Below are 15,412 nucleotides of genomic sequence, written 5' to 3' on the forward strand. Positions count from 1 at the left end.
GTGTCAAAGTTAAAACTTCCCAGGAAGCAGCAGCCAGCTCTGTTTTTTTTTTTTTTTGTTTGTTTGTTTGTTTGTTTGTTTTTTGTGGTTGTGAACCACTGGCATAAAGCATTTGAGAACTTTATGTTTCTTAAAGAAGACGCCAAGAGTCCAGGCTGATTGGAGCATTTCATTGTGTCTTGTAGAGTCACACTCCTAGTGCATCCTATCGTTGTTCTTGGGAATGATAGCAAGATAAAACAAAGAGCTGGATCCTACTTAGACCTAGAATATTATGTCATCCATAAAATATTTAAATATTTAAGACCTAAAAGAATCCTTGGTACTGATGCCCTTTGAGGGAAAACCTTTCTCACTGAGGAAAAGTACCCGATCTCAAATTTAGCAGCTAAGAAAAGTAGAGGCAGATAAATAAATAAATAAATAAAATCTTGAGATGTCAAATCTAGAGTTCCCCCCAAAATGTTTAACAATGGGTTACTGCAAGCAGTCACTATAAGGTGACCCAGGCATTTCCTTCACCTTCTTTATGTGCCTGGAAACTTTATACAAATCTTTTTCAGTAAGCTTTCAGTAGCTGTTTTCCAGGTGGTGTTATATGTCTCAAATTTGTTCCTTATCTAAGTGGGAGAGATTTTTTTGTGTGTGTCCTGCTCTTACTTCACCGCAGCCTGTTAGCTGTCTTTGCTGAGGAGCAGACCATTTAATTTTAAACGCGAAAATCTCCTGTCTGAAGAGTGACACCAGCATCTGAAGGTACCCAGAGAATAGAAACTTATCTGAAATAATAGATAATCTTTGGCACTTTATACTGATTGAGGGAGAACTGAGATGGGAACATGTGGAAAGGGAACACAACATCATTTGCCCTACAGATAGGGCTTCATTCCTAATCACCAGTGAGAGACAATCAACCCTGTGGTTTGAACGGGAAATAAAATTTGTTGAGCTGATTGATATATGAAAACATGTTTGTTACAATAGCAAAGCCTCATTTCATCGTCTCTAATAAAATAATGGCCTGGCATATTGACGAGACAAAAAAAAAAAAAAAGAGAGAGAGAGATGAAAGGAAGCAGTCCTATCAGTATGTGACAGTAAAGAAAAATGTACAAAACTCTCCATGTAATTGTCTTCCTCTGTCACTGTGAGCAGAGACACTGTTTTGCCCCTATGTATTCTCTCTACTTCAGTGAATGAGAACAAAAGAGCAGTTTCTGGTTACAGATTGGCAGAGAGGATACAAATATCAGATTGCCTCAAGCCTTGGCGAGGGCTCAGGAGTCCATCCTAAATTGAGGGATTAACCAGTATCCTATAGAGAATGGAATAAATCCTTGCACAGTACTTTCTGCTCAATAACTGAAAAAATCTAGAGAGTAAATCCAACAATTTATATTACCCACAGCCAGCTGAGTCCTGGTTCCCAAGTCATTAGAAAATGGAAAAGGGAAAAAAAACACACCAGCAACTGTACTAGGAAAATAAAGGACAGAGGAAAGGAATATAAGGAAAAGTGTGGGATATAAGGTATGAAAAACATGAATAAATGCAGGCTATGTGCCCCAAAATGGAATATGAATGTACCAAAAGTAACAATATGAGATAAATCTTGTACTAAAGAAGATACTAGGAGTAAGGAAGGTCATAGAAAAAGTTTTATAAGGCTTCACACTTCAAATTTTGAACAGAAATAAACTAGTTAAGAACATCCATCTATCTATATATGTTCATATATATATATATATATATATATATATACATATGCATATGTTCAGCTAATCCCTATTTATTTGTATTCATATGTATCTATATATATATATATTTGCATATATATTAGTTCATGTTAAGATATATGTATACATATATATATTCAGATATATATGTGTATGTTTGTAAAAGTATGAACAATGTAGATCATGACAGTGGAAAAATGAGTGAAAAGAGTATCATGTCATTAATGTCATGCATGTTCATCAGAAAGCTAGAACTTGAAGCCCCATTTGACTCAATTATTTCTTTCTTGATATCTTCCAAAATAATTACCAGCAATATACTAATTGATATATGCACATCCATGTCTATAGCAGCACAATTTGTAATAGCTAAGTCTTGTAAACAACCTAAATGCCCTTTACTTGATGCATGGACAAAAGTATGTTTTTATCAGACAGTGGAGTACTACCCAACCATAAAGGACATACTTAATGGATGGGCCTTGAGATTGCACTCAACTAAAATAAATTCCGCATACATACGTAAATATTACATTGTATTTCTGGCATGAGAAACTGAAAGTAAAAATAAGAACAAAATATATGTAATAATAGATATTGTTAAATAAGAAATTGTTCAAATAAAAATGAGAATAATGAGGGGGGAAGGGGAAAGGAAGGAAGGAAAAAGAAAAAAAGACAAAAGAATAACAAAATGAAAATAAAGTATTTTAAAACAACAGGAGAAGAGGGGCTGAGGGAGGCAGGAGAACTGGGAGCAAATACAATCAAGATACATCATATACAGGTATAAATTCCCTATGATGAATGTACCATTATGTATATTTAACATACATTAATAAACTTAATTTAAAAAAGAAAGTATGTTATAATTCAAAAGCTTTTTTATGCACATTGAATGAAAGATAAAATACATTAATGAAAAAAAATCATACATTCCAATGAACACTATGAATTGTAAGTAAACTCATGAATTATAAATGAGGATTTAGAGACATAAGTAACTTATTCATATCCACAGTGTCAGGATTTCTTTTTTGTTTGTTTGTTTGTTTTTTGAGACAGACTCTCACTGTACAGTTCAGGATGGCCTTAAACTCACCTTGTAGCCCAGTCTTGTCTGGAACTTGTGGTGATCCTCCTGCCTCAGTCTTCTGAGAGCTGGGATTACTAGTGTGCGTCACAATGTCTGTCACAAATCCTACTTACTCTTGATGTAGATATTGAACACATCAAACCACTCTTAAGAGCAATTTTCACTAACTTGAAAGTTTCTTTTTTTATCATTATAAAGGTATTTTTATTGGATACATATTAGGTTGCATATTAAGACCAAAAGTCCCACTCTTAGAACATAAGACAATAAATAAAAATACAAATGGAATGAACATAAAACTAAGTATTTACATTCATATTTCACATATAGTTATTAAACTAATCTTTTAGTCTTTACTTCTTTGAAACTGTAGTTGATACACCATGTAAGTATTAGTTAAAACCTTATAAAATAATTTTCCTGGTGGTATTTATTTGTGGGAAGAAGAAAACTTCAATATCTGTCTAGGTGGACATGATTTAACAGTGACATTTTTATATTATAAAGACTATTGCTTACAGTGCTAAACTACAGTGACATTAAATATATAGATCCTACCCAAACTCTTATTAGTTTATAAAATATCAAATGAAGGTACAAAATTCAAGTTTAACACTGTCAATAAAGCTGCAAAAAAAACAAAAGGAAAAAACTCAGATTAAAGTTTTGAGTATCCAACTTTGGCAACATTTTTTTCTTAAACTCCAAGAAATATCTCAGAGCCAACAGTCTGACTAACATGGGGAAAAGCAAACCAAACTCAGTAAAATACTTAAGGGAGGAGCTCTACACAGCACAATCTTTTACTTTCTTTTGTTTGATGCTAGGCATTGAATGCAAGATTTCAGGTATACTAAGCGTGCACTCTTTTTGAGCTTTATTCCCTGTCCCAAGTTCTAGTTTTTTTGTTTGTTTGTTTGTTTTGTTTTGTTTTGTTCCGTTTTTGATACAGGGTCTCATTAAGTAGTTTTGGTTAGCCTTGAACTCTTGATCTTCCTGCCTCACCTGTATGAGTGTTAGGATTACAGGCATGCTCCATCATGCCTCGCTCTCAGTCCTTTATTTTGACTTTCACATTAATCAAGGCAAAAAAAGAATTGTCGGAATTCTGTTTAAAAGGGAAGTACAGGGAAGGCAGGGAAGTACACCAAAAATTTTTGAAACATGTCCATGTAATATGTTTTACCTAAGTTCAAGGGAACTGTGAACCTCACAAACACTCCAGGAATAGTAACAACCTTCCTCTCTCTGGAACTTCATTTCTCCTCTGAAGTATCAGTCTCAGAGTACATAGGGCACAGAGCTACATTTGGGTGACATACAAAAGCATCAGTTTCACCTCCTAACTCTGACAACTGTTCCAGTGAAGATACACAAGGGTAATGGTCTTTTAACATGTCTGGCAATTTAGAAGTCTTCTCTTGAAGGCGTCGAGAACGTCTCACTGGTGTTAGAAACTTTAGCTCTTTAAGTGCAGGATTTGTTTCATCAAATTGCATCTTCTTTTTTATGCTCTGCAAGTACGGTGTAGTAGATATGTTATATTTAATTAAGCAACCTGATCTGTTTTCTGCATCAGGGGTTTTAAAATTGTAACTTGGATTTTTTGTGTCATCTTGCTGTTGTTCACAACCTTCAAACACCAGGTTTCTACTATGCTTATTCTCCATTTCTTGTTTTCCTGGCTCTAGATTAACACCTGTATCCTCAGTGTTGACTTCCTGGATTTGTTCCTTGGTTTTACAAGCATCTTCAATGTTTTTTCCACAATTACTTTTTTCTTGGTTCTTCATTGTTATAATATCCACAATAGTCTGTCGCATCTCTTCAATTGGCTGAGCTCCTGCAAGAATGGCCTTCTCATAGACTGAGATAATATTTTTGACAGGACTTGTGATTGATTCAATACGTATTAGACATATCCAATATTCAACAAGTTTCTTAGCGTCTGGAATTTTTTTTTTTTTTTTTTTTTTTTTTTTTTTTTGTCTTTTTCCTTTTTATTGGTACCAGGGATCGAACTCACGACTGCCTGCTTGCAAGGCAGGAGCTTATGCCGCTGAGCTAAATCCCCAGCCCCTGCGTCTGGAATATTTTTAATCACGTCATTCAGTGTGGTCATTATTTCTTCTTTTGGGTATCCCTCATGAATGAGGTTCAGGCATTCAGAAAATATCTTGTTCACTTTGCTCATCCTCTTCTGCCATCGTAGTCCGGAACGATCCAACGGGGTTTGCATTTGGTCCCTCAGGCTCGGGCTGGGTAGAGACTGGGTCAGAGGCCTCTTCAGCACTCTTCCTTTGCCAGCTCTGCACTCATTCAGATGAGCTTTTCTTTCTTCTGCAGTTTCTTTGAGCTGAGCTGATCCATCCACAGAGGCTTTTGCTAATGTATGTCTTCAGTGGTCAACAGTTTTTGACTTTTCTGTCAGTTTGATATTAGTAAATGAAATAGGCCTGGCTATATTTTCAGATGTGTTTTGGGATAATGTCTTACTTCTTTTTACATCCTGAGAAGAGGTTTTGACCACAGGTAGAACTGTTTTTGATTGTAGGGCCTTATTTTTTGTGCCCTGAGAAGAGCTGGATTTGACACTTCCTAGAACTGTTTCTGATTGTAATTGTTCTTGTCAGTAGGATTCTTTGTGACTGTAACATTGGAAGAGGTTCTGCTCATGTCTTGTTTGGGCTTGTGCTGGGTGTTACTGTGGTGATTTCTATTGGGAGGCCGTACAAGCTGTGTGTTCTGAGATGTAAGATTCTCAAGTGTAGTGGTGGCAGTCATATTTGAGGCTTTATAACTTTTTGTTGCATTGCTTGTCTTTACAGAGTTAGGCTTTGTGCCTTTAGGAACAGAAGCACAAAGTTTCTTTGTTGTTGCAGAACTCTCATCTTTGACTTGTAGAGGTTTTCTGAATGAATTAACCTTAGACTGAACGATTTGGCCATGATAATATCCTAGCACAGGTTTCCTGAGCACGCTAGCATCTTGCTTTGGTTTTTCTGCAATCATTTGCTTTTTTATGATTTTTTTTAAGATGAAATGCCTGGCTTAGTGTCATAGTTTGATTTTGAGAATCATTGTTAACTGGTAACAACTGTAAAGTTTGATCATCAGCCTCAAGATTATGTGTTTCAATTGCTGGAGAATTGGTTAATTCATTAGAAGCTTTTAGGGAATATAATTCTTTTCCATTGTTGCATTAATGTTTTCTGTATGTCTTCTGATATTTTCTTTGTCAACCATTTTTGTTTTAAGTTTCAGAGGTTCTGTCCTTTCTTGGACCTGGTCCTCAGATGTCATCATTCTATTACTGAAAATCTGAATTTCTCCTTCTATGTCAAAAGTGAGTTTTCGTTCCAACAGATACTCCTTGAATATTTGTCTTCTTTGATCAGCTCGCTCTGCATCTTCCACTACTTTCACCTTTGAACTAAGACTGGGCTCTCTGAATCGGGGCAACCGCAGACCCCAGGACGCGGCCGGGATACTGGAGAGGTTCGGAGTGCCTCAGACCGCCACTACAACAACTTGAAAGTTTCAATATGATGTGTTTCCACTTTTGTTTGTCTGTAGCAATATTTAAAAGGTTTCCTTTTAGTATCTTCAGTGATATCTTGGTTATTCATGATTTCTTTACTTTTCATGAATTTATTGTTTGTGCATTTTTCCTATGATTGATTTCTTTGTATTACATTGTGATCAGAAAAATTGCTGTTATATCTCAATCTTCTTAAATTCTTACAAATTTTTGGAATCCAATGTGACTGATCTAGGAAGATGCATCTTGGCAGTTGAGAAGAATGTGCATGTCTTTTAGTGTCCATTGATCTAGAATGTTGTGGGTATCTGGTATTTATTTGCTAATTTTCTTTCTGAATGACATGTCCATTGCTGAATTTGGGGAAACAGGTTCTTCGCATTAGTCATTTGGTACTTGTATTTCAAAATACAAGGGTTCAAATAAAAATAAATTTTCCCTCTTCACACACCTAACCACCATACCACCAAATACCCACCAGCAACACTTCCGTGCTTAGGTAAACAATCTCTTCAGCCCTTGGACTGTGAGCACTGACACAAGATAGCTGGTCACTATCAAAGTGTGCATTTTTCTTTCCTTCACCTCTTTGTTGGTGACCAGCAATCTTGTGTCAGTGTTCATAGTCCAAGGGCAAACTTGCATTAGCTCCATGAACAGGTAGCTTTTAGTTATGTTTGCATCTGGCCTATGAACTTCTGGTATGTTTCTGAGTGACTCTCACTTAACTGGTGCAGGATGACTGGACAGGGCTCAAAGTGGCTATTTCTATTTCTCTGGGTGATTTAACTCTAGTAAAACCAATGTGTAGTCTCTCCTGAATGCAGAATGTCTGCAAAAGCAGAATGCACCTGTGTATTTCAAAATGGTATATTTTCTCCTCCCTTTGTAGAAAGAAGGTGATTTTTCTCTTTTCTTATGATAATATCCAAGCCATACTTCTAAAGCTTACAAAGTTGTGACTGCTCCTGTAATCCAGTCCACTGCAGTTTTTATCTCTCAAACCTGTCCAGATAGTATGCCCCTTAATGTGGCAAATGCTGGGCAGTTTTCATTAGCCCGATACTGGTTCCAAAGAGATTACTTTTGTGAATGTCTTTACTGCAAATTGTAATTCTTTATATTCTTCCATTATTCTCTCTAATTTTGAGGAGGACAGGAGTTTTCCTTTTAACATTAATACTCTAAGAGTTAATAAAAGCATTGGCTTTCCAATAAATTCATATTTTTCTTCATTTTGATGAGTAATGATTTATAAATTTCACATGTATTGGACTAAAAACTGGAAGTACCCAATTATATATATATATATATATATATATATATATATATATATTCTATATCAATAGAATATATTCATTTTATGTATACATATTTTATTTATTCTTAGGCACTTTGCTCAATGAATTAATATAAAATAAGAACATAAGCCATTGCTATTTTCTCTGGGCTGTGTATAAAGATACGAATACATATAAAATAAATAGTAAATAAGTTTGAGCTTATTCAGTTCAGTTATGGACACCTTCAGTTTCTCAGTGAAGTAGGAGACAAACTCATTAACCTAAAATGGACAGTGGAAGTGGAATCATATGTTTGGACATGCTAAGATGCCTTGAATGAAGCACTGTAGTGTGAAAGGTACCTATAAAAATCACTGAACATATCCCAGAGAATTAATATGTGAAGAAAGATAAGGCACTTTGGTTGGCAATGGCCTGTACAAATTTTATTAGATAAAATTGAAAACTGATCTCCAATCACCACCATGATGCATTAAGAAAAAAAAATGAATAATTTATTTATGTATCCAAGCACCTTTGCACATTTCATTTGCTTTCAGTAAATATAATTGAGTACCACATAAGTCTATATATTCATAAGTAACTTGCAATTGTGTGTACATATAAAACACTGTATTACCTTTCTAAAGCATAGCTTTAAAAATTTACTCAAAAAACTCCCGTATATAAACTATAATGTTCCCTTGAATTATTAGACTATAAGATAATTTCAGTGAAGCCAACATACCACAGTAAGTTTCCGTCTGATCAGAACTATACAGTTTAAGTCACAAAATATAATCTATTAGTAGTAAATTGATTTTTAAAAAGTAAATATTTTAATTTGTTTTCCCCGTCAGTCAAATTTTGTCATATATAGCTTCTTCCAAAAATATGTCCCCAAATGAAAATACCAGAAAATTTGCAAACCCTTAAAAATCAAAATTTACATGTAGGACCTAGGATTTAGCTCAGCGACATAAGTACCTGCCTTGCAAGTGCACAGATGTGAGTTCAATTCCTGGTACCAAAAAAGAAAAATCATATGTAGAAGGCATGTGTGTGCATATGTAGTTAATATACATTCATTTTTCATTGATTTAATTTTCCTGGCATTAAAATTTTAATTAAAATAGAAAAAGGGAATACCCTCTTGGTTAATTATTTGATTTGAATTACTTAAAAAATTTATTTCAATTTACAACATAGCTTAATATTGGAAAGAATGCATTTGAAAGAATGCTTGTAATAAAATGTATCACCCTAAGTCTACATATGCATTTCAAAGTTCAAAATATGGTTCATACATTTCATAAAAAATTAAAACCACTCACACCACAAATGGAAATATCCTTTTAAAATTTCTTATTAACACATATAAAATGAACATATTATTGGTTTTTTTACATCAATGCATATGGAGTACACTGACCACATCTACTCACCTCTAACCTTCTCCACATCAGAACCTCGTTATTTCTTATTATTACTATTATACTTCTGGTTTGACTTTTCCTTTTGCTATTTTTGTTTGTTTCTTACGTCTAAGTAGGACAAAATGATATTGGTTTTTCTGGGTCGTGTTTAGTTAGCTCCACATGACGTTCTCTATTTCCCATGATTGTGCTGTAGATGTTATGTTTGCATTAGTCTTTATAGCTGAATAACAATCTGTTGTGCACATTGTGCATGTACACCATGTTTATCTGTTCATCTACCGCTGGGTACCTGGTCCGTTGCTGATGCCGTATCTCAGCTATTATGTCAGTTATGCACATTCATTCTCTTTTGCACTTTGACTTCATAAACTTCAAATACATATATGTATGTATATATATATATACCCACACACATTGAAGCAGCAGAGCTCACATAATATCAATTATATTTAGACATATCAAAATCATGATTAAATAAATGAATTAACAGTGAGAATCAGAGGTCAGTCTAATTTTACACATTAACAGGAAGTTAGAAAGAAAGAGAAGAAATATTTATAAAATTATAATTTTGCTTTCTAAAACAACTTTTTAAAAATCACATCTAGAAGTTCATGATGATTGTATGAAAAGAGCACATTAAAATGATTCTCTAACTGAAGCTTAGGTTTTTAATTTAGTCATATTTATTATTTGTTGCACTAAATCTCTTCTCAGTTCCAAAATGGAAACTTCTAGAAGCATTATACCATCACTGTACATTGAAGTCCTTTAAAACACAACAAACAATGCAAAACAAAGAAAGTTACATGGAATTCACTACTGTAGATAATATAATTTTCATGCTTACAACAGTGTTTGGTTTTTCCTTCTTTTTAATTTTGGTTCTTTGACCTTATTATTACATGTTACAGCATATAATGATTACATTTACTGTAGGAAATTGCACATGCACATAAAACATCTTGATTATTTTTACTCTTCCCTCCTCTGGTATTGTTTCAGCCACATATTCATTTATACATAAGAATTTATACAGTTAATTATCATACACCCAAGACTGAAAGCCATGCTAATAGGCCTAAGAATATATAAAGCATGACAATATTATGATTCAATACTAAACTTGTGTGTAAATTCCTTCACTTAACATTATGGTCTCCAAGTGCATCCATTTTCCAACAAATGACTCAAGTTTATCCTTTTTTTGGCAGAGTAGTGCTCCACTGTGCACAAAACCCCATTTTCTTTAACTATTCATTTATTGATGTACAGATAGGGTTTTTTTTCCTGAAAAAACCTATCAATTTTTCAGTGATCAACACTGAAAAATTAATAGTGTTTCTGTACACCAATAACAAACTCATTCAGAGAGAAATTAGGGGAATGATTACCTTCATAATAGCATCACAAAATGAAATACTAAGAAATTAACCTAACTAAGAAGGTAAAAGAAAACTACAATGAAAACTATAGTTCTCTGAAAAAGGAGACTTAAGAGGAAAATGAAAAGATTCCTCCTGTTATGCACAGGCAGAAACAACATGGTAAAAATGACCGTGCTTCCAACACTGTTATGCAGATTTAATGTAGCTCAGTTAAAATATAAATAGCATTGCTTACAGAATTAGAAAAGCAATCCTAAAATTCATGTGGAAACAGACGAGATCTAGAGTAGCAAAAGTAACTCTGCACAACAAATGCAAGAAAGACCTATCACAAACTCAGGCCTCAATATGTGGTGAATAAATGTATACATATATAATTAAATAGATAAGATTTTGGGAAAAAAACAGGATTGCTATTAAGTTGTACATAATAGAAGACATGGAAACAACTCTAGGCATATTTTGCTGTGCTATTTTCACACAGGGTCAAATTCACTTCTCTAATGGTAAATTTTTTTTAACAAATTATATTGAGGAAACTGGTGATTCACATGCCAAGGTTTGGATTTAGACACTTGGCTTTCATCATGGACTAAAATACAATCACAATAGTACAAACTTCTGAACATTATAATAAAGAAATCTGCTTAAAGACATAGGCAAAGATTTTCTGAAGAAAATCAGAGCTGCACAAGAAATAATCTGAGAATCAACAAATGGGATCAAACCAAATTCTAAACATGGGAAAAAACCCCACTAATATAGGGGAGACAAGCTACCAAATGGGAAAATTGCCACCTACTTCTCAGAGGACTAATAATGAGAATATATAAGAAAATTAAAAAAAAAAAAAAACTCAAGCTCAATGGAAACAAATGGGTCCCCAAAAGAAAGACACGTCTCAGATGAAGTACAGAGGGCTAATAAGTAAATGAAACTGTTCAACAGTGCTGATCATGGAAGAATTGCAAATCAAAACAACACTGGGATTCCATCTCATTCTAGAAAATATGGCTCCATCAAGAAATCAGCCAAAATAAGTACAAGGGAACTGTGAGGAGAAAGTAACTTTCCCAACATTTGATGCCATTTTAAATAGATGCAGTCATGTAGAAATCCGTATAGAAATTACTCAAAAAACTAAACATAGAAGTCTCTATTTTTTTCTAAGCATTTTCCCAAAAGAATTAAAGACATGATTCTACAATGCTGTATTCATACCCATGTTTATAGCAGCACAATTCCTAATAGCTAGCCATGTTCATTATTCAAGAATATATTTGCAAATTGCATCTCAGCAAATGCTTTAAGTGCTTTGCTTTATAAATGTCTCAAAGAACTGTCCACTTAGGCTAGAAAATATATGAAAATATATGAATATATAAATGCAGAGTTCAGGAAAAAAAACTTATGTATCATTTCTATCGTCTACAGAAGAAGGTAAATCTTATAACATGGTTTCAAAGAAAAAGGATCAAGAGATAGAGGTGGAGAGGAAGGAAGGGAAGGGATCGGAAAAGGCATAGAGAAGTGTTGTACGCAGGGACCAACTCCTCACAAGGAATTATGTCCATTATGTACTACATACATGTGCTCCTAAAATATAAACAACAAAATGTACATTTTTGCCCAGATGTTGGAATTTAGAAAGGAAATGCAGATTTAAATTGAGCATAGGTGCCCGTGGCAAATTATACTTTAGAAATGTATATATTTAATACACATTTAGTAAGTTTTAAAAGCTGTCTTTGAAACTTTGAGATATAACAGAATGGCACCAAATTAAAGAGGGTATTCTATTAAGCACTGCTATGAAGTTTGAAAAATTCTAGATCTTTAATGCCTCAAGATCCTAAGCTATAAACATTGGAAACATGCACTAGACAATCTTAGTGCTCTTAAGTTTTATGAACCAGGTTCCACCAGTTCATAAACTGTTCTTCACTGTTGAGAAAAATGCCTCTGGAAAGTGCATTAACTTTTTCAGGCTAATTAGTTTAATTTACATGTAAGGCATAACTTTATATGCAGGGATATGTGGCTTCATTGATTTCCAATTATTTCCTCTTATGTTTTATCAGATAGCTTTCAATCAACGCATTGGCCTTTCTCTCTTGAGTAAAATTGGAGTTAAACTTACCATAAGATGCATAGAGAGTAAGATAATCAATTTGTATTAAAGGTACCAATCATGTGGTCAATCCACAGTATATTACATACACATTAATTATATTATTTCTTACTGTATTCCTATCAGCAACAGATTATTTCATATGTTTTCCTTCAATTTTGCTTTTAATCCTTAACCATGAATTCATGCTTCTCCTTGAGAAACAAAAAATTTATTTTAAAATGACAATACATTCATTTCTGCAAGATTTAGTCATATTTGTGGAATCAGTTTTTCCATGGGGGCACTAATATTTGTATTGTATACAAAAGATTAAGTTTGGTCATATGTTTTTAAATCTTTTACCTCATTCATTATTTTTTTTGTTTCAATTTTTTCTTTGCACTTAATTCACTTTAATTTTTTGAGCTTTTAAAATGTGTAAAACAGTGCCACAAACTAATCTCAAAATTTTTATTTTCCAGTAATACGCATTTTGAAATAGTCATCTTTCTCTAGGTACAGCTTTTCATGATCTTCATAATGAAATTTAACATGTTATATTTACATTACGATGCACTTAAAATTTTTATAAAATGCTTCAAGAGCTGTACTTTGTCTGAACTATAATTAAAATATTGATTTAGTTTCTATTTTTTGAAAATTTTTCTAGTATTAGTGCTATTGTTTTCTAATATAATTCAATTATGGTCACAGAAGTAACCATGTAAACTTCCTCCTTTTGAAATTTATTGAAAGCTATTTTATGAACTAATACCACATAGCTATTCTTCAACAAAATTCTGTATGCTAAATAAATTCTACATTTTGAGGATGTAGATTCATAAATAATATGTCCATGCAGTTGCTGGAGTCAGTCAATATTCTTTATTATTCCTACTTTATTAGATTTTCTAGTATTGAGAAATAAAATTTTATTATAATGTTTTTCCCTTTATTTTTATTTTTTGCGATTGTTGACTTTACAAATATCAGAGAATATTTGGGTGTTCACAAATATACACAAACACATGCACATAGCTATTCTAGTTATATATTCTAGATATGCATTTGCACTTTTGCCCTTTTAACATTAACTTATTTAATATTTTTATTCTTGAGGTCAAATATATTTACATTAATATATCCACTCAGGATTTCTTAAACTGTATGTTTCCTAACTTTTTAAAATTGTTCCTTAAAAGTCTGAGTTTACATTTGAGGCTCAGAAAGTAAATGTCCAGACAGATAAAATGAAGGAAATTTTAATATCAATGTAATTTACACTGTATAGTAAAAAAACAAAACAAAACAAAAAACAAAACAAACAAACAAACAAAAAAAAACCTGTTGTGGTCTGCAAAATACGCACTGATTTATGTTCTAATGTATAATGATTTGATAAACATGTTAACAAATCTATGCTCTCAATTTTTCTCTCCATAAGATAAGACCTTTGGGTGGGAGATTTGGCTCAGCAGCAAAAGAACCTCCGTAGAAAGTGCGAGGTCAGGAGCTTGATTCCTGATACCAAAAACAAAAACAAACAAACAAAAAAAGACAAAATCGTTGATCACTTCAAGCACTTTATAAAATTTTATTTAAAAAGGTTTTTACCTAGAAAATATGTCTGATTTTTATGGAAAAACGTTCGCACTTGAGTTTGTGAACTTTAATCAGTGCTATCCAACTTAAACTCCTTTGTAGATACACCTTCCGTCCATGGAACTTTTTGAAGACAAAAATGGGTTTGTCATGTTTTTTCTTCTATTCTTTAAAATGGACCCTGAGCTCTGTCTTTCGCTAAGAAGCATGACAAACATATAGGCACTTGATTTTATAAATGAAATAATATTAATAATTTTAAACAGCAGACACGTACTCATATATCATGAGATTACATTTGGAAACTTTGCATATGGTTTTCAGTTTATTAGGAATACAATAGTGTAACTCACATTTCAGACAGCATCAGTGCTATGATCTTATGCATCACATTAGTTTTCTGTGATTATTGTACTTAATTATCTCAGACTTGCTGACTTAAGCAGATATTCATTCTCTCACAGATCGGCAGGCAGAAGCCTCCCTTGTCCTGGGCCTCGGGCTGAAATCATGGGATGCTGGCAGATCAAATATCTGTCAGGGATGAACACGGGACCTGACCTGTTTAGCCTGCTGACTGTCTTGTGCCTCTTACGTCGCCTCCCTGGCCACATTGCTTTTGTTTCTGCTTGCATCTGTTTTCCCTTGTCCTCCTCTTATGTACACATAGGAGATTGTATTCAGAGATCGTGCAGAAAATTCTGGATAACCACATCTTGATACTCTTAATCAGTTTGCCAAAGATGTTTTAAATATTTCCCCAAATAATATAACTTATATCAATGTAGAGTACTAGGTCTAATATTTTGGAGTGACATTTTTTTCACCTACTGCAGTCTTCTGCTTGACATTTACTGTTTTATGTCCATTTCAGATGCAAAATATATTTGCTAGTTCCCAGTAGCTTCAAAACTATAAGACATAAAAACCGGCCAAAGTCAAAATGTCATCGAAATACCATCAATACAAAACCTTCAGTTCTTATCACTTAAATAATATTAATTAGATGCATAAAATACTTTGGACTTTTGGATGAAATACTGTATGGGGAAAATTTTTCTCTTCATCTGTATACATGAAAAGTTATAAAAATTATCTGTGCTCAAGAGACAATTGTAGGGTAGATATAATACCACCTTCAACATTGTTTAACCAAGAAGAAACTAATCAAACGGAAGAAAAAAACCCACAAACATCAAGCATTTTTAAAATCA

The 15,412-nt window shown here is 33.3% G+C and overlaps 1 protein-coding gene across 1 annotated transcript; it reads right to left on the minus strand.

Moving 5' to 3' along the window:
• Window positions 1–4,041: 4,041 nt before the first annotated feature.
• On the minus strand, window positions 4,042–14,812 carry LOC100722244 (cytoskeleton-associated protein 2-like). Its single transcript, XM_063258676.1, is given in 8 exon segments — window positions 4,042–4,772; window positions 4,910–5,021; window positions 5,023–5,110; window positions 5,113–5,389; window positions 5,428–5,854; window positions 5,856–6,027; window positions 6,030–6,322; window positions 14,661–14,812. Coding segments are annotated over 8 exon segments (2,205 nt in total). The 3' UTR covers window positions 4,042–4,088.
• Window positions 14,813–15,412: the final 600 nt, after the last annotated feature.

Source organism: Cavia porcellus, unplaced genomic scaffold (genome assembly GCF_034190915.1).
Source record: "Cavia porcellus strain 051 isolate PalLab524CR breed Dunkin Hartley unplaced genomic scaffold, mCavPor4.1 scaffold_11, whole genome shotgun sequence".
Taxonomy (NCBI): domain Eukaryota; kingdom Metazoa; phylum Chordata; class Mammalia; order Rodentia; family Caviidae; genus Cavia; species Cavia porcellus.